Source organism: Lepidothrix coronata, unplaced genomic scaffold (genome assembly GCF_001604755.1).
Source record: "Lepidothrix coronata isolate B3197 unplaced genomic scaffold, Lepidothrix_coronata-1.0 Scaffold2, whole genome shotgun sequence".
Taxonomy (NCBI): Eukaryota; Metazoa; Chordata; class Aves; order Passeriformes; family Pipridae; genus Lepidothrix; species Lepidothrix coronata.
Window position 1 is genome coordinate 5,703,835 of NW_016690182.1, and position 20,415 is coordinate 5,724,249.

Genomic DNA, 20,415 nt, shown 5'->3' on the forward strand with positions numbered 1-20,415 from the left:
AGGTACTAAGAAAGCCACAAGCTAATTCCTTTTCTCTCTACTAAAGGCAGCAAGACGATTAAAAGAGTTAGCCAAATATTGCTATGGGGAGCACCAAGTGGTAACTCATTAGAGCTCCCACCTGTGCTACAACAAGCCCCAAGGAAACCACAGAAAGACCCCCACCATAATGTCCTGCTCTAGTCTCTAACCTGATGTTCTGCTGCATTTTCTTACTGTGAAGTTTTCTCCCAAAGGTTTTGTCCTGAATTCCTCAATGTATCCGGGCAGGGGGGCTTTGGGTCCAAAGTCGCTTTTGCACATCACTCACATGGCAGCAAAACTCAGCGTTTGCTGAGAGAGAAGCCTGCACTGTATTCCCGCACTTCTCTATGGATTGTACTAACTAGGGGAAATGATGAAAATAAGTCTTCAAAACTTAACCCCACTCAAGCAAAAGCTGATTTTAATGGTCACTGTTGAGTATTAACCTTACATGTGTTACCAAGGAGTGAGCAGAGAGACAGGCCATGAGCACCGCTTAGAAAATTATGTTTTACATAAAAGGTCAACAAGCCAGAATCAGTTTGACATCTTCTGTAAAACAAATCACGGTAGAGTGTTGGAAATCTTTTATTTTTAGCAGCTGAAGATTCGCAAATAACAGTTTTTAATAACCACAAATGGCAACATCAAAATGCCACACCCCAAACTGAAATCATCCCTCACTTCTTCTGGCAGGTGGGGAGGGATTTCTAAGCTTTCCTCCTCCTTTTAAACAACCGCTGCAGCAAAGAAACACTGAAAGGTGGAAAAAAACACACAATCTTGCGTGGTGGTGACATTGACAGATGTGATGGTGCAGGCTGTACATGACGTTGTGATTTTTTATTAATAACTCTGCACTGCAGAGCTCAGTTAGGAAAAGGAGGAGTGCCTGAGTGCGTGGGGAGGACAGCTTTGTTCTTTGGACTTGCAAGAGAAGGAACATAACGTCAAAGGTAGAAACACTGGAGGGGAACAAGACTCACAAAGGAGGCAACGGGCTGTGGGTGGTTGTGAGCATCAGGTACATGCAGCAAACAAGACCCCAGCCATCAGGTATCCAGGCTTTTAAATCAACCAACTTGGATCAGCAACAAGAGGGCAGGAAAAGATGCTCTCAATTAGTGGGAGCAGATAAGGGAGGTCCAGTTGTTTTACACAAAAGGGCTTGGAGGTTTTTCTTTGCTGACTAATATGGTGGGACACACACAGAACAATGCCTGGTCCTTTCCTCCAGCAAAAGAATGTCCTTGTCCCTCCTGGCCCACACAAGTCACCCATGCAGAGGTGTGCAGAGCCAGGCAGGATGGGGAAGGAGGGCTTCCTTAGCAGCCACAGAGAAGCTGCTCTGCAGGAGGACATGGGCAGCTGTAGGAGCAGTTGGGCTCAGCCCCGCAGAGAGCGAGAGTGCCAGCATGTGATGAACACACTGTCCCCAGTCACGTCGCTGCACCGCCGAGGGGAAGGAAACCAAGCTTCAAAGGGAGGGAGGCAGGAGGGGCCCAAGTTTCCGGGGGTGGCTGCTCCCCAGTGTTTGTCATCATCTGAAAGGAGTGAAAGTTTTTGCTCATGGGATAATTATTAAAGACATTTGGGTCTTGCTTTCACATGCCCTCTTCTTTTTTGTTTTTCTAATTAACTGTAAACCCCATCCTGGCTGCTAAACAGGGATCTGCGGAACTGAAGCTTGTATAAATGTAGTGATTTATGTTCCTTTGGAAGTGAACTGGCATTTCTGAGGAACCCCACCCAAGCCTAGCAAATACCAAGCGAGCACACTGACTCACTGGCTGCTGGCATTTGCTCCTCTCCCTCGATGGCTGGAGCCTGCAGCCAATTTGGGCACATGTGAGACAGTTCTGGTAAGTGAACCCCAATCCCCAGTGACACTGCCTTACACCAGAGAAGTGCCTGCCAAAACCTCTGGCTCCCAGAAGAGGCTCAGAAGGGAAGAGCAGGACCACTGCAAGGCTGAGTCAAGCTGTAATCACCGGAGCAATGTGCTGAAGGAACCAGCGTGTTGGCACAGCCTCTGCCTCCAGCAAGGGCTAAGAACCTGCTGCCAATTCACAAGCATTGAAGTCACCCGAAGGCAGAGGAGAGCCCTGCAGAGTGCCCTGCCTGGCAAGCCTTGGCAGAAGTCCCTTTGCTTTGCTACACCATGAGAGAAGCTGGGAGGGTAGATAAATTTGAGGAAGCTCTCAAAAAATCCAGTCCTGACTGCAGAAGGATCAGCCAAGGCAGCAATACCCCCTGAGCACCTGACACAGAGGAGCCCAGCTTACAGAAATTGGTTCAACCATTTGCAGGTGTGATATTGGTTTAAAAAAAAAAAAGAGTTACCATGTTGTTAAAATACCCCCTCCCTACTCAACACTCTGCTCCTTCATAGAAATACAGTTGTCTTTGATGACTTGAGGGTAAAAAGTCCCTTTTGACTGCAGTACTCCCGCCAGGGTTCAGAGCCACTCTCACGGGATGGTTCTTGCTCAGCTCATGGGGCATCTCTCACACTCACACACATCCCATATACATGAGACTCCCCTGGGACAGCCAGCTCGCTACCCCATCCACCCCAAAAAGGCCCCTTTCCCACACACCCATAGATAGCAGCACTGACTGCAGGGGCACCCGGGTGGTATTTGCCTGGAAGAGCATGTGCTGAGCTCCTACAGTTCCCAGATGCCATAAAGTGAACCAGCTGCGTTGGTCTTTCCCTGCTTTTTTTTTCTCGCTAGCCACCCATCCAATATCTGCTGTAATAAAAAAGGCAAATCAGAAAACAATGCGGTCTGTTTGTGTGTTGTAAACTGGGAGAACAGCTGCTACTCCTGGGCTAAATGGGAAGCCTTTCCATGAGAGCCATAAAAAGCAGAGTTTTTCCTTTCAGTTGCTGCATCATATCACAAAGAGTGGCTTCTGCCAGCCTTGATGCTTTTTCTCTAACTGAACTAGGTACAGCGGTGAGGAACAACACACAGGACACAACCCTGCCCCTCAGCACTCAGCTGTGCCTTTGGAGAGCCTGAGATGCATCTGAGGAGAAAAATTGTTTCCCAACAGTACCCAGCATGCAGGGGAACCCTAACACACACTGTCCTTGGGGCGTCCCTCTGGATTGTGGCATCAGCTCCAAACATGACCAGAATCATCCCCTCTGGAGTCCTTTCACAGATCATGGCACTGACAGACACCATGTCCGTTGTGCATTGCAGATCACTTTGGAATAATGTCTCCATCTCTGATTTAAACAAACCTCCCTGGGTCATCAGTGGACTCAGGATGTGATGATGCTGAGGAATTATCTCCCTTTCCCTAACGGGTCCCTATTTCTTCCTCCAGTGTCACGACTCCAAGCAGAAGCATGTACCAGGCTTCATCAGAAGCTAAAAGCTTCTTTAAATCTGCTGTTGGGCCAGGCTGGGCAGCCCAGTCTGTACACTCCCCACCGTCCCAAAACACACAGAGGCTTTGTTTAAGCATTACTCAGCTAATACTTCTTTTTCTGTGACTTACAAAAGGTGCACTGTGGGAGAGCAGGAGAGGCTGGAAAGGATTGCCACAGTGCCACAGCTCCAACCTGTGATCCTCAAATGCGACAGTGTGTGTATCCCACCTGCCAAGCTGCACATCCACCACCGTGCCATGGTTCAGCTGAAATCCTGGAAAACTTTCCTGACTAGTTAGCTAGTGTCTGTTTCTCTCTCCCAGCCTGTTGCTGGATTTGTTTATCTCCAGTGACAGGTCTTTTGGGGAGTTGCAGTGTCAGACCCAGGGACCCTTTGAAACTTTACACAGCTGGGGGCACAAAAAGAGCACAGGAGCAAGTGGAAATAAATAAACTGGAGATGTCTGCTCTTGGCTGAGAATAACCCTGTTTGACGGGAGGAAACTTTTGTCCTGTTTTCTGTTTTATCAGTGGAACAGCACTTGACAAGACCACAGCTCAGCTTTCCTTTTGTTGTTGTTCAGAGGGAAATATTTCTGCCTTACCAGAGATGATGTTTCCTTGTAGACAGAAAAGCAGCCCGTACCCGAGCTGCGGCAGAGACAGCTCATCAAAGCTCCAACAAAGCTGCTGTTGTGCTGCAACGCAGCAAAGCAAACAGCCCCCGCCTGTTATCATTTGGGCCTCACATGTGCAGCACAGCAACCACCATTAGCAACACCACGGGCTAAATTCTCACACCCCTGCTCTGATCCCAGCCTTGTTCCAGTAACAGCCCCACTCTTTTCCATAAAGCCACTAGTGCAAATAGTCACTGTGAAAATACAGCCATTGGAGTGGCTGTGTGGCATGTCCTGGCCTTGCTGTGCATTAGTATCCTCAAGGATCCATCGGCACACAGGGATTGTATCACCACTTCCCCATATTAGCTCCCAGAGCAGGCAAAAATTATCTGTCATTCTACATCATCCTTTATAAAGAAATATAATTTAGCTGAGGAGAATGGGGTCTCTGGAAGTGGTCAGAATTTGGGACTTTGCTGGTGAGCTGGGACCTTCCATTCCCTGTTTCCCAATGCAAAGAGGGATCAGGCAGAAGAAAAGTAGAGGAGCTCCCTCTCCCCCAGCCCCAAGGACTCCCCTCTGTGGGAAGTAGATACTGGGAGCAAAGGGGACTTTTAAGAATAGTGTGGGTGATGGGCAGGCAAATATCATGAAAGCAGGAGAAAAAGCTGAAATTTCAGATGAAACAGAGTTGCAAAAATAATTTCCAGTCACCTGAAACATTTTAATTGGGTCCTGGGTACCTTCAACAGTGGCTGTCCTCCTGAGAGCAGGATACTGTGTAAAAGCATCTCTTGGCTGTATACACAGTGTTTCAGTGTGGAAGAGGAATACAGGGCAACATCCAAAGGGACCAACATCACCTAAATAGGGACATTCTCAAAAGGCAAAATTTGATGGGGTTGAAATAAATGCCTTTTTCCAATCTAAAATTTTGACAAACATCAGCATATTCAAACAATACATTTTACTTTCAACAAAACTGCTCCTCCAACATTCCCAAACAGTTCTTTTCAGGATTTGCTCTTCAAAGACACCAGTTTTCCCAGGGGAGAGGGCAGGAGCGGGCAGGAGCAGGCAGGGCCCAGGGCTCTGGGGAGAAGGGCAGGAGCCTGGCAGCAGGCTGGGGATTGGTTTTTCCATGGCTCCCTCTAGTGTGTACAGTCCAAAATGGGACTGAACACATACAACGAATTTTATGCACTCGATGCAACCTAAAATAGATTTAATACAACAGGCACTTAAAATGTATTTCCAGAGAAAATGCTTGTTCTAGTAGAAATTTTGTCATTTTGCACAGAAAAACAGCTACTGGAGCCGCAGGAGCAGCTGGCTGCATTTTGTGTGCTCTCAGAACTTGATTTCCTGTGCTTCTGAACAAAAAATTAAAAGGTCAGAAAGACTCTTCTGTAATAGCAGCTCTGGCCTATTTTTCACCTATTGCTTTTTCATTTATTCATATCTTCCTCAGGGACTGGTCTACCTATTAGAATAATAAGGTTATTTTCTGAGCCTAATCTAGAGAAAATAAATTAAAAAGTCTAAACCTTTCATTAGATCTCAGAGAGACAGAATTTCTCGGTCAAGGAGAGCTGAGACACTCAGGAATAAATGTCCAGCAAATAACATTTATTAATTATGCATATTCATACCCACAGCCATGGACACAGGCAGCCTCCACCAGCAGGCTCACAGAATGCTGCCTGCAAACTAATGTGTTAAGTAAATAGCTCTCTTATTGGTCTAAGTAGTCACGTAGTAAAGGAGCTCACATTTCCAAGTAGCCATGGAGCAAAATAATAGAAAAGCTGTTAAAATTCAGAGTAAGATAGATTGTATTATATTGCCTAAATTAAAGCCTAAATTGCTATGGATGTAAACACTAAAGTTCTTACTTTGTTCCGCTTCTGAATACCAAGCAGAACCTGGCCAGCACATAGAAATCCTTCCCATAAATGCCTCTTTCTGCCCTGGAGGTCAGATGGGGCCAGGGAGGGGGCTGAGAGAAGAAGTCCTTGCACTGGATGTGGGCAGAGATCAAGCTGGGATTTGATGAGATGTCCAGGCATCTCTGCTGCTTGGCAGGTGAAGGGAGCATTGAATCTTCAGCCCCACGATCAGCAGCAAAGTCTTCCTCACACAAGAGCCTGCCTATGGCAAAGGGCATCCTTGGCTTTGGGGGCCTGAGAAATGAGCTCTTCTCTGAGGTCTCACAAGCAAGTCACCCTTAAGATGTGCTAGATATGTCCCCTCTCACCCCAACCACATCTTCATTGCTCCTCTGGGAGCCAGGCTGACCATCAGTCAAACAAAAACAAAAAAGTCATAACCAACCTTTTGGTCGAGCAAATCCAAGGTGCATCCTGCTTAATTACTAGCAGTCATGAGAAATATCAGAGCCATTTCCCAGAATCAGAGCTATGGAGCTGCATGCAATTGCAAGGGATGCATCCAAGCCCTTATACAAGGTCTGTGAGGAGGATGAGTGCTGCCAGGGTCAGATGAGGGCCAATGTCCTTGGTTATGACCTGCTGCACACAAGCAATATACAAAATGATCAACAGGTTGCAGAGCAGGAGAGCTCTTTTTTGCAGCAATTTTGCCCCACTGTCACCCTCAGAGTGGCCTCCTTCCCACCTTGGGGCCTTTCTGGCCCCCAAAGCTAAGTGCTGCACATATCCATGGCTGTGTTTCCCTTCCAGGGAAGGCTGTATGGCTGCACAGAACGGCCCTGCTCAGCACCCTGCTGATCACTGCAGGGGATGGAGACAGGCAGCATATTGCAGCATCCCTGGAGGCACAGGGGACAGCATCACTGTCCCAGCCGCTGGTGCCAGCTGAGATATTTCTTTAAAGGGTCAGCATGAACTGACCCATGAATATTCAGAACCTTTGTAGCAGCAAGACCTTTTGTAAGAGTTCACAACTGTTAAGGGTGGCTGAGATGATTAGATTGTCTCCACTTGCCCCTTATACTTGGAGGGCGCCCTCCACAATTCAGCCAGTTGCACTTGCACTGAGTACAACAACTTTACCTGGCAGAAGCACCCCTCACAGAACAGTAGCCAGCCTTCATCTGTAGACAGCAAGAACTGGAGAATCCTCTGCTCCCCTCAGTGGCTTGTTCCAGCAGTTAATCACCCCCTCTCAGAAATTTGTGCATGAACCGGTAACGTAAAATTAATGATTTCTTTCATCTCCTGCCTTGGCAGCTTGCTTGAGCTGCTTGTTCTACTGACAGCAGTGATTCAGTAATCTGAAAAACATTGTACTTCGTTTACAATATTAACAGCTGAGTGTACAGATACAGAGATGATTGTATTTATCCTCATGGAAAGGTTGTTCTGCTGCCTGCAGAAGGTGACAGAATGAGTCACCTTTACATCTTAATTTCTAGTATTGCCTCTGCAGTCTTTGATTTGGCTTTCACTTTTGTACAGAAGTGACAGAAAGCACCCAGGTCAAATGGGCTTGTCAGGGATGAGGGTTTAGGGTATGGGCTGTCAGATTCAGCAAAGAACTAGCAGGCAGGAGCATGCGGGCCCAGATCCCACTTTATCACAACATGGCCTGCACCCTACAAACCTCCAGCCCAGGCAGTGATCCACCACCCAGGTGTCTTGGGAGGAAAAACACTGCTGACAGAGCGTGTTCTGTGAGTCCCATCCTGCTGAAGAGCTGAGCACTGTGAGGTGAAAACAGAGAGTCAGACATTTCAGTTCTGATCTGCTTCTCCTCATTCAAAATCTGATCTGCCACTCACAGAAAATCAATGCAGCTGAACTAGATAATGCCACCCCTCTGCCCTTCCACGGGAAAGAGAGAGATCAGCTATGACAAACGCAGAGGGCCACAAAAAGTGCACTGACTTAAAGAGCCATCAGAGTAATTTTAAAATCAATGTGATGTTTGACAAAGAGCCAGCACGACTCCTTCCAGACTGGCAGCGACATCCCGAAAGGCCCTGGGAGGGAGTTAGAATTCTGCAGGCAGCACTTTGCACGCACTGACGCCGATGCAGCATTTTCCCAGCAAGGCCATAAAAAGGGAATAATAAAAAAAAAAAAAAAAAGCAGCAGCATTGCAATGGTGTGACCGGGTGACGAGGGGAAGCTGCACCGTGTGTGAGTCAGCAGCACCACGGAATCCCTGCAGAGTCAGCCCACACACCATCCTTATGGATGGCCAGGCAGCCTCCGTGTGGAATGTGCTCTGAAGGGCATCGGAGGAGGGCAGGACTTTGTTAATTGTAATTTGTGTTCTCTCCACAATGGAGCTTGAGGACACAACTTGAGGACTGCTTGGGAAAGCTGCTGTTGCCAGCCTTACCCCTTCTGCCTGTTGTGGTGCTGGAACTGCCTCCCCACATGTCGAATCAGCCCCAGCAGCCAGTGTTATTTTGGCAGAGCCTAGTGCATGTGGGCTTCCTGGGCAGGATCTGGGATGGCCATGGCTGAGCCATGGAGGGATCCTGTGAGCAATCCCAGTATGGATGCAGATGAAACACAGCAGTGCTGCCCAAAGCATGGCAGTGCGGAGGGGCACAGGGCTGTCCACACCATGGACAGTCTCTTTGTCCCCCACTCTCCCTTCCTGAGCAGTCCTAGTGCTTCTGCTCTGCACCAGCAGACTGGAGTTCCTGCTCCCAGAAGTGCCTCTCTGAAAAGAGGACTAACCTGCTCAAGGCTCACCAATCTTTAGTGACTTCCAAAGTGACAGTCACATTCCAGGCTCTGGTATAGTTTCAAACACTGCAGGAATTACTCCAGGTATGGCAATTCCCCGGAGAACGCAAAAATCCCAGGAAAGACTGGGGACAGATCATCTTCTTGTGTGTGTGGGGACAGATCATCTTCCCACTGGGCACCTTTTCACACAGGTCCTGCTGCTCAGAGGCACTAAGGGCTCATGCCCAGCTGAGGTTTCTCACCCAGCCACGTAACCACTTTCTGCACCCCCTTACCTCAAAATCCCTGCCGTGGGGCCGACCTGGGGCCAGCTCCCAGCGACACAGAGACAGCTGCACAACCGTGGATGCTCCAGGAGGGCGGGGCTGGTCCCAGGGCCCCACGCCCGATCTACCCCGTGCCCCCAGCCCGCAGCAGCATCTCCCCAGACCGGGCCGAGTGGGCCCTCGCTGACCTCCAGACAATTGCAGCCTGCGGGGACCACCCCTGCCCTGCCGCCCATTAGCAGGGGATTGACTTCAAAGTGCTGGAGCAGCTGATGCTGCTGAGGATGCTGGAGCCATTCAGACGGCTTTTTTCATTAGTAATTAGGCAGGCGTTGTCTGGTATCTAGATTAATCCCACTTTTAATTATTTTGAAACTGTGTGAGATTTCCCAGGCATTAAAGATTATGTACGCGCTTGCTGATTCCACAGCAATTATTCTAATGTAATGATGTCTATTAATACGCTTCCCAGCTTGCCATGCCCAGAGGGGAAATTCCCAGTTTCCCCCTATGGAGCACACATCTCTCATGCGGCATAACCCCCCTATCCACCTGCTTATGTGGCACAAAATAATACTTTTCATGTGCTCCACCTAATACTAATACCATTACAGAGCTGTTGCTGTATCAAGCACCAGGAATAGATTACAAAGGGGTTACAGATCCCTCGAGGCTCTGCTTCCCTTACAGTCACAGAGCAGTGGCTCCTGCTGTGGGGACAGGAGTGGAGACTCCACTGGAAAAGCTGGAGCATCCTTCCTTCCCTGGGAAACTGCTCCAGGTCTCACACCCAGCTGCCAGATGCAGTCTACCTCAAAAAACTAGCTTATATTTGTAGGGCTTTTTGAAAGGAAAGGGTCACAACATTTCCATCCCGAGTCAGGCTAAACCATTTAACCTGAAATCAAAGGCTTAATTCAGCTTGTGGATCATTTGAGACTGTTACAGATTACCTTTACAATTTAAAGACAGCTTTTAAAAGAAGAATATAATTTCAAAGACATTGAACTGTGAGCTGAGAACCTCAAAACACAGAGCTTTGGCCTAAATATCTCTTGAACCCATCCTTTGCCACTATAGCTCTCATCATTCTCAAGCTTCATTTATCAGAAAATTTACTACTGACTGCCAAAACAAGCGCTGTGCCACTGACCACCAACTGAGACTCTGGAGCTGAGACCTCATTAACACAAAGAGGGCTTGAGTAAATGTTGTGCCAGGAGTCATTTGCAGCCCTCTGTCCATGAATGGCCATCAGAAAATATATATATTTGACATTAATCTCTATAGTTTATACAATTTATATAGAGGTTTATGTCAACAACTGCTTGTGAAAATCCTTCCAAGTGAAAGCCTTATTTGCAGTCATACAAGGGAATACATAAATTAAATAGCTGAGGATACCAAAGGCAGCGTCTGTATTGTCCTGAAAATGAACACTCAGCCCTCACTATAACTATTTTGATTGCTTTGCATATAGATTGTTTCAGCATTTCACTGCTCCCAAAACAAAAAGCGATATAACCTCTCCTGCCTGGCCTAATGCATCCTTGCAGAGCTAAACTGCATGACAGAGCTTCTGGGCAGAGACTATGGGTAATTTGGCTGATAGATCCTCTGGAAGCTCAGAGCCAAATTCGATTTCAGGTCTAAACTCGTCACTCCGTCTCTAGAGATGGCAGAGCAGTGATATTAGCATGATGGCAACGCCGTTGACTCTGAACTCAAGAAATGGATTAAATGAAATTACACTCTTCCCTGATGAGGCTGGTGGAACAGGGAGATTGCTTTAGGAAACCCAGAATTGAATTTCATAGGTAAGAGTTCAGACGCTGTGCTATTTGCACAGGAAGGTTTGCGCAGGCTGTTCCTCTGCGCTGCACGGAACCACAGCTGCCAGTGGGGCAGGAAGGACAGAGTGCCAGCTGCCCCCAGAGCCCAGATCCCACCCTTGTTCAGATCACAGCTTGGTTTGTCACTGCTCCATCCACTTTGGAGGCAGGAGATCCCAGGTCTCCATCCCAGCATCCACATTCCCACATGAGGATAGAAGGACCCTCCGCTTTTCTCCTCCCACACAGTGCCACCTCAGCAGGGTCCAGCAATAGCCAAAGCATCCCCAGCTCCTCCCAAATACTTTGGAGACAGGGATATTTTTATTAAGTGAAAGATTTAAATTTATCACCTGCTTGGAAAATATTTCTCCTGCAGAAAATGTCTCCATAAGGATCACCTCTCCACCCAGAGCTGCTCTCTGTGCCTCCCTGGGAGCACTGGGCCAGTCCAGCAGACTTGGTCTGCAGCTGAGGGTTTGCATTAGTTTGACAGGTTCTCTCAATTATCTGATATTTCTGGCTCAAATTTAAGAGAGGAGACGTATCAAGTTTCCCTCTCCTTTCCTCACTGATTTCAGGAACTGAAATAGCTGAATTGCATTGGTATCTGTCAGGTGTTATTCATGGCTCTGATAATTTTGGATAATGTGTGAATTAAAAAAATTATACAAAAAATCCGTCAGTTCATTTTACTCAAAAATGACATAATTGGAAGCAAACATATTACAGCACACTAAAATATATCATATGTTATATAAAGAGGTTGCAAAGGACAAAAATCAGCTGCGCAGTTCACCCCCAACAACCTTTGTGTACCAGGTACCCTCTAGGAAAACTTTCAGTCCCAAACTATTAGTCCTGAATGCAACCCTTTGCAAGGCCACACAGGTCTCACAGGTATCAACTTTCCAATCTTTTGGAGAGCAAAAGGAACCAAAACACATCTCCATCTCCAGTGCAGCCCTTGGCTCCGCACTGACTACCTCAGGCTGATGCTGGGAGTGCCAATGGTGTTGACATCCCTTTCTATCCCTCCAAACTTAAGAAGCATCTCGGTGCTCCAGAAGAATTTTCTTAACGTGTCTCCAGGCTTTTCAAAACTCACCAGAGGGTTTGAAAGTCACTTTACTCACTGCTGTAGCTCCTCAGTTTCTGAACTTTGTCTGTCCAAACACATCCCCTCCTCTTCCATTATTCCTCTCCTAAAGTAACAGTTTTCTCAGCTGTCAAAGTACTCCATTCCAAAGGCAATCCCAATTAGTTTTATGCCAGACTCCACTGCTGGGTGCTTTTTAGCTGCAGGGAGGCATCTTGCATGACCTCTATCCCATTAGCAGCTCCACCAGCAGCTCTCTCAGTGCAGTCATAGACCTGTCTATAAAGGCAGTCAAATGCAGGTTTGCTGGCAGACCTCTCTATTCCCCACTCCCTATGAATCAAAAAGGCTCACAGAGGTAAGATGTCCCTGCAGGTACTTGGAAGAGGAAGGGCAGCTCTGTCTTTGCAGGGGAATTCAACCAGGTCAAGGTAAGGTCTCCCACAGACACCTTCATGTCAACTGTCCTGCTGCAAGTCTGGCAAACCTGTGGATCTTTTACAACCACCAAGACAAAAATGCCTTCATCCAAATTCTAAACAAGTATCTTTATGGCATCTCTGCCCAAGAAAATGCTCAGAGGGCTGGAGAACCTCTGCTATAGAGACAGGCTGAGAGAGCTGGGGTTGTTCAGCTTGGAGAAGACAAGACTCTGGGGACAACTCAGAGCCCTTTCTAGTACCTGAAGAGGCTCCAAGAGAGCTGTAGAGGAAGTTGTGACAAGGGCATGGTGTGACAGGACAAGGGTTAATGGCTTCAAACTGAAAGAGGGCAGATATACACCAGATATTAGGAAGAAGTTCTTCCCTGTGAGGGTGAGGCCCTGGCACAGGTTGCTCTGTGGCTGCCCCATCCTGGAAGTGTTCAAGACCAGACTGGATGGAGCTTGGAGCAACCTGGTCTAGTGGAAGGTTTTCCTGTCATGGCAGAGGGGTTGGAAGTAGATGAGCTTTAAGGTCCGTTCCAATCCAAACCATTTTATGGTTCTGTGATTCTACGATACGATTTTTTCTATTTGATTTGGGGCACTATGGCTTAATTAATTCTTACCTGCTTTTGCATCCAATTCTGGTTTTGTCTTTTTTTTGTGTGTGTGTTTAAAAATGTCCCCAGGAGTGATACAGCAGGATGCACTGGAAGTCAGTGGCTAGGCAGCCTCCTCCTGGAGCAAAAACAGAGGGTTATCACATAAAGGAAAAAAAAAATCATATGCATAAACACACATATATGTACACACAGAGAAAGAATTCCTTAATGCTGCAGAACATTGACAATCATACTTAAAATAACCAGAGACCACAGCTTGTTTTTCTGAGGACTGCTCAGAAAAGCAGCCATAACTCCACAGTAACTCCTGAACCAGAGAAAGTCCACAGTGGCTTTGCCCTTGAAAGCTGTAGTTTAAATACACTTCAGAAAAGCCATGATTTCAAACTCATATCCTTGCTGTCAACTGCTATTTCATTCATGGAATTACCATTCATTCTGAACTGCACAGCTCCCAACACGCCGTCAGAAAAAGAAATAAGCACATGAAAATCAGAAGTCTGTAGTTAAATTTTATTTATCAGTTCTATTGTTAAATTACACAATCAAAGTCAGTGGATTGGCCTGTAAATCTACACAATAAGACAGCGTCTACGGTGGAAATCAGTAGAATTTGATATGGTTATGACAAAATGGTATCCTTATATTCGTACATCCCCTATATACAATAAACAGTATACACAAAGAAAATGCAACTAGTCTCTGTAAACCATGCACACCACAGCATAAAAGCAAGATGCACCTCCTGCAACAGGCCTCCAGCTCGCCCACGGTTAAGTCCTGTTTACAGCAGTGCCTTTCAGTTTTATTTTCCCCCGTAAAAACCAAAATACAACCGAGACATCATATTGACAACTGCAGTTCTCATTTAAAAAAAAAAATAAATTGCTGTACATGAAGTTATTCTCTTCTCGAAGCTGCTAACGCAGGGTATTGGTTTGCTGCTGCTTTGCTCTCTGCTTGCCCCTGGCAGGATTTCTGCCCCTAGGCTGCCACACAACATCAGATGGAAAACGGCTTCCAGGTAACTTAGGCGTGGAGCCGTAAGATTGTTTTAAAGCCTTCTGCCTCATCTTCTGCCCCCCTGCCTTCATAGTGTATAGAGTATTACAGGTGAAAGGCAATAGTGCAAGTGAGCCTTGTAAGCATCGTGTCCACGGGGACACAGAGGGCCCTTTCCGGGTGCCTCCATCTGCGCACCCGCTCCGGGATCTCCGTTCAGTGCCAAGCTCGGGAGCGCTGCAGGCTGCGTATGGATTTTCTGAACTTGCTGAATGTCTAGCCCAAGCCTTGCAGAGGTTTTTTATTTTTTTGCATAGAGATTTATAGGAGCCCCTTGTACTACCTGCCCCGTCTGCTCTCCCTGTCGGTCTGGGTGAGGCCGGAGGGCTGCGGGTGAGCCCGGTCCGGCTCCAGCTCTGCACCCTGTGTCCCAGCAAAGCCTGCTCGGGAGCAAGCTGCTGCACCCCAGGCATCACAACACCTTCTCATCCCATGTAACTATGGCTATGGTAAAATTGGCTTCCATCATTTTCAGTCCTCGCTCATCTGTCATTGCTAAGAAGGGCTCAAGAGCATAGGAAAAAAAAAAAGCCCTGTTCTTATCTGGTGTAGCAAAGATTTACTGGAAGTAAATCCTAATTCAAGTGTAAATCTACTTCCATTAAGCAATTCTCTTCATAATATTGCTGGGATTAGAGAGTTTTATGACTTTTTAAAGACACTACACAAATATCCGCAACATAATTTCATCTAGTTTATACCACCAATTATTAAGGAATGATAAATTCAGCATTATGTATTCTAATGGGTAAGAAAGACTTAAAATGAGACACTGTCACAGGATTATAATTTGGAATAGGCTTTATGAAACAAACATGAGAGTGTGCTGCAACTTTTCCAGAATGGTTAAAATCATACTGCCCTGAAAAAGTCTCAAAACAGTGTCTATAACATTGGCATTGAGTTCAGAAAACTATGTATGATTTTTTTTTCCTTTTTTTTTAATATGAGATAGATCAAGCTTAAAACTCTAAACAGCAGTAGGTAGAAAAAGTTTAAAATTTTAAATATTTATATAACTAGAGAAATTACTTCTATTCATTTTAAAAGCCAATATTATACATAAAACTAGTCAATAATTTTTCTAGACCTTTACTGTTCCCTTCATTGTCCATTCATTAACTTGGTAAATATCATAAGCAGTTGGTGCCCTTGAAAACACACTGTTAAAATAAAGATAAAATCAAAGGGAAAAGGTTTTGCTCGTATACTGTATTGTGAGAGTATGCTAAATGCTCGTTATTAGGACATGAGTTTGCTTCCCAGATAGATTTCAGCCGAGCATCATAAACATTTTCCAGCATCCCATTTTGTACTCATAGCTAATTTAAGGATAATTTTTTTCTTGCTTTTCTTTTAAATAAATGTCCAAGCAAACATTTCCGATGAGCCGACTTGGCTCCTGTATTTCATAAATAATCCAACAAACCTAAAAAGGACAATTTAATTACACGCTAAGATTAAGTGTTCCACGTACAGTACAACATTTACTGCAAAGGCAACTGCAAAGGCAACATTTTAACCTCTTTTTGCTTCGGACCCTCAAGAAGTGTCGTTTGTCGTCTCCGATTTGCACGTTGGGGTTGGGTCCCGCTTCGTTTTGGTGCCCGGCGAGTGCCCCCCACTACCGCCGCCACCGCTCCACGTTCCCTATGTAGTCAGTGCTGGAGCTGTTCTCTCCCTGCTCCCTCAGGTGTGCCTGCTTTGCCCGCAGGATCTTCCGCTGCTCCTGGCGTTTCCGCCGCGCCTCCTGGTGCTCCTTCTGCCGCATGTACTGGTACCGCTGCAAAAACAGGTCTTTTGCATAATCGTACAATTCCATGTCTAAAAAATTGAGGGCCTCGATGCGCTGCTGAGTCTGCTTGTCTATCTCCACACTGGAGGCCCTTGTGCTATTGTACTGCGTGAACGGCGAGATGAAGTTCATGTTGAAAGTCTTCTCAAAGAGATACTGAGTCTTGCGCTGGAATTCGGTCAGGCCGAAGAAGGCCATGCGCTTCAGGTTCTCCTTGGCACTGTCCAGCAGAACCTTATTTCTCTGCTCCTCAGGCATGACTGACAGATTGTAGCATCCCACCAGGCTGAGGTCGGAGAGCATGCGGACCTGGCGGTTGTTGGCCAGGTTGTAGGGGCAATCCATGAACTCCTGCAAGGAACAGCCCGACCAGTCGTCCCCCGTGTAGCAGCTGGGCAGCTCCTCGGTGGTTGGGGACCGGCCATCACAGACGTGCAGGGACGCCTTCCATGTCGCTCCTCGCTGGACGTGGCGCCATTCGCTCAGGTATCGGGAGACGGGGTCACGCAGGATGGTGATATAGTAGAAATTCCTGCCAAGGGGAAAGGAAAACAGAGTGTTTAGTCCCGTGTGTCTCCAGCACACAGTGAGTTAACGTTCAAAATCAATAGGAACCCAGAGATGCACTTAAGAGGCTTTCCGGAGCCCTGCTGCAGCGCGCTCCTCCGTGCGCTCACCTCTGCAGGGTGAAGGATGGCTGAACAAATTCCTGGGGGGAGTGGGAAGATTGTTATGTACCTGCACACACACACAGCTGACTCTGATTAACAGGTGTTGCCTCTACAAAGGTGAGGGGAACCCAAAATTTCCCTCTGTGCTGGGCTGCCCGTGTGGCAACATGCTCCTGCTGGTGTCCCAGATGATGCTCTCCCCAGACCTTGGAGAATAATCAAAGTATCTCCCAGGATGTAAGCCCCAACCCAAGCAGGACACAGGTAGCTCTGGCTCTTTTAATACAGGACTGCAATGATGAGAGAGGAGAGCTAAGTGACTAACAGGAAAATAAAGGATGCATTGCAGCATTTTGTAAGAGAAAAGGTTTCCAAGGGAGGTGCTGGCTTTGGTTTGGAGCAACAGGATGGTGGCACATGCAGGGCACGTGCTGCCTCAGGGAACCCATCAGCTGGAAAAGTTGCAAGTTCAACCATAGGTATAGCATTAAGAGCTCACTCTGAGTTACATATTAATATCCACCATCAAATACCATGTTGTCCACTGTCACAGCCTAAAGTCATGCAAAGGACATGCTTTTTGCACCTTCACTAACAGGACCATGGCCTCAGCAATGGTGCTGGAGGAACACTGTCAGGATACCAGCTACCTGCTTAAGTAAATAGAATTAAAGTAGCTCAATAAGCAAATTGTCCTGCCAGGGAAGGCCACTCCTCCAGTACAAGGACACTGAGGAGTGTGTGCCCAGGAGCCCTGAGCCCTTGGGGTGTGATTGTCGTGTCCTTGGTGCTGTGTAAGGAGAAGAAGGATATTCATTTGCTTTCCCAAGTGGCATCATGACTGGCCACCCCTCAGTCAACCTTTTGTTCCCTATCGTTTCCTTCAGCAGAAAAGCCACTAGATGTCAATGTTTTACAGAAAATTGTCTTTGGGTGGACTAAAAAATGAATCGCAAGCACAAAAAGGATCCAACAGCACAGGGGAAAGGAAACCTGGAGAGTCACCATTCCTCTTCCTATTTAGAACATTCACACTCATAAATAATTGAGTAAGTAGAAAATACAATAAATATGCAAAACCAAATAAAGCCAAGCAGCCCAGTTCAGCATCAGTGGCTGGAAACAACAGCACCTCATACTCGGAGCCAGGACACCACAATTGGCACCATCACCATCCCCACCCTCATCCAAGTGCTGCTGCCACCCCTCCTGCCTCTGAGGGATTTGGCCACAGATTCACAGAACAAAAGGAGCCAAAACCCTGCCATGACCCCAAGGAAAGTCCTTTTCCCCAAAAGTGCCATTCAAGGATTTCACTGAGAGTCGGAGGTAACAGGAAGCAAGAACAAAGCTCACTTTCATGAGTGAGACCTCTTCAAGACCTCTGTCTTACCTCAGCAGGTCTCTGGTAGCATTGGAGAACCAACCTGCCAAAGGAAAAGGGTTTTCCTTGAGCACCATCACCTCAACCAGTCACTCCCACAAGCAGGAGCCGTCCCTGGTCATGCTTGTGCCACAGGCTCCTTTGGTGCAGCAGCGACACAGCCTTGTCAGAGTCCCCACCATGGGAAATGGGGCATCTCTGGGGCAAACTCAATCCCCTTCTTTAAATTCTGTCAGGACTTCTCACCCTTGGATCTAGTTTATTGGGACACTGCACTAAAATAACGACCCAACCATATAGCACTAACCTCTGCACTAACTATAGCAACTAATATTCAGCAACAAACATCTGATGACTGAGGAGGCAAAAGCAAAGCCCTGCTTACCCCAGAGCTCCTTGTATGAGCTGACCCATCAGCAGTTCAGCGAGGCTGGGAGGAGAGTGGGGTGCAGGCACAGGGGTGCTGCCAGCTGAGGGAGAGGGCCAACCAAGCCATATGCTCTAAGGTCATCACAGAAATCAATGGGAAGTTAATGCAAAAAGGGAAACAAATCCTGAGCCAAGATCGATCCAGCAAGCGTTTTATTATAGTTCAAACCCTTCAGCCACTCTCCCTTTGTGCCCTTTGGTCACAGCCGGCGGTGACAAAGTATCTCCCTTGGCTGCTGTTGTAAAAACAAAAGAATGAATAAAAACTTGAGTGTTGGTGGAAGAGGTTGTGTCGTAAGGAATCACCGTCAGCCTGGGTGGCCGGCAGCTTCATCCCTCTGGATATCTCCATCAGCACCTGTCAGGGAGAAGCGCTGCAGTCCAGGGAGACCAGGAGATGAGGCTGAGTAAAGATGCTCACTGGACTCTGCAGTGAGCCTGAGGGTGTCTGGTTGTCCCTCAGCACCCTGTGCTTGGGGATGCCAGGCCATTGGCAGGGCTACTTATGGTATGCCCCAGATGGAGCCCATGTCCTACCTGGCCTGAGCACCAGCTCCTTGCAAACATGCTCATTGCTGTTATTTATTCCATGTTGTTACTTCCCAGCTGAATCCTGCTTTCAAGAAATGACTTAGAGAGAGATGCTTTGTCAGCTGCTGGGCCAATCTCAGCTACATTGTGCATTTTCCCCCTTCTTAAGTCTGCCTGTTAAAATTCTACTGAAAAAGGAGCTGACCCTTCTGGGAACACCAGCTTTTGGGTTTGCCCCAAGCTATTTCCTCCAAGTTAGGAATCATGGCAGCTCCAAGAAAGCAGCCGTGCTGCTCTGCATTCATCTGAACTGAGCTTCAAAAAGTCACAAAAGCTTTAATGCATCGTCAAGTCAGAGCCGTGCCAGAGATGGAATCGTCCATCAGCACTTTGAGCATCATTCTGCTGCAACAGGGAGGAAGACTCAAAGCTTTGCAATTATTTTTAGCTCTGTACGTAACAGCTTGTTCTTTCTGTCATCTTAACAAGGGGGTGTTGAGCTCCTGCCCATTCCATGAAGCTTGTGCTTCAGAGCCCGAGACAACATGTTTGCAGGTAGAGCTCAAACTACTGTGAATCATCCCTCCAACTTAGAGTTGCACTCACCAGAAAAACAGCTTTTCTGTCAAAGTTGAGCTGGGTGCCCATGAAGCAGAAAACAAAAGGAGCTCCAGGGCAACTCACAAAGTAGGTTGACCCTGAAGGCATCAGGAATGTGAGATGGTGTGACAGTCATTTGTTTCTGGTATGTCCCTGAGCTACCAGGTGGCTATTCCCCTTTCCCCACCTCTGCCAAACGCAGGGGAAGAATGAAAATCTGTTTTTCCAAGCGAGTGATTTTTTTTTTTAATGAATCCTTGTACAAACCTTCTAATAGCATCATTAAAGAAAAAAAATTGAAGTCCAAGTGAGGAGGTGTGAAACCCCAGGGGATGACAGCACTGAGTAAAGCCAGAAATTTCAGAGCCTGGAGAAGCTGCCAGGGAAGGGATACCCAGGTACCCACACCACAGTGCTCAAGGGGCTCTTCACCTGCAGAGCTGCTCCGCCGAAAAGAGGAGAGGAGGAGGTGACTCTGCTTAAGCATCCAGTGGGTCAGAATCTCCTGAAGTCAGGGTATACCTCATCCCAACCCCACTGCCCTGGCTGTTTAATTGCTTGTTGAGGTTGAGGGAGGCTGAAGGTCAGACGCTGGCAGCTGCCATGCCTTCAGCCTGGAAACCCGAGCCTGGCTTGATGGAGCTATGAGGTAAGGGGCTGGAGAGGGGAGCTGAAAGCTGAACATCCACTCACCATTACATCCATTAGCAAATGGATCAGTAGGTGAGGGACTGAGTGACCTTTTCCCATTTCTGCTCAAAATGAGGCTATAGCAAGAAGGGCTTTGTAGGCTACAGGGGGTGAGAAACCTACAGCCTTTGCACAGGGAGCAAGGCAGCCCTGGGAACATCCCAATCTCCCCCCAGGCTATGCTTGGGGACAAACTAACCCAGGGAAACACAGCTTTAGCACAGGGCTTTGGAAGCAGAGCTATGATTTCCAGGGAAAGTACTGGGGCAGTCCCATTCACCAGGCA

General features: G+C 47.2%; 1 protein-coding gene across 1 annotated transcript in view; it reads right to left on the minus strand.

The window, feature by feature from the left end:
- Window positions 1-13,466: 13,466 nt before the first annotated feature.
- HS6ST2 (heparan sulfate 6-O-sulfotransferase 2) overlaps window positions 13,467-20,415 on the minus strand; it is a 127,695-nt gene continuing 120,746 nt past the window's right edge. The window contains exon 2 of the mRNA XM_017819788.1: window positions 13,467-16,356. Within this exon, the coding sequence (XP_017675277.1) occupies window positions 15,654-16,356 (703 nt within the window). The 3' untranslated portion in view covers window positions 13,467-15,653. The remainder of the gene's footprint in view (window positions 16,357-20,415) is intronic.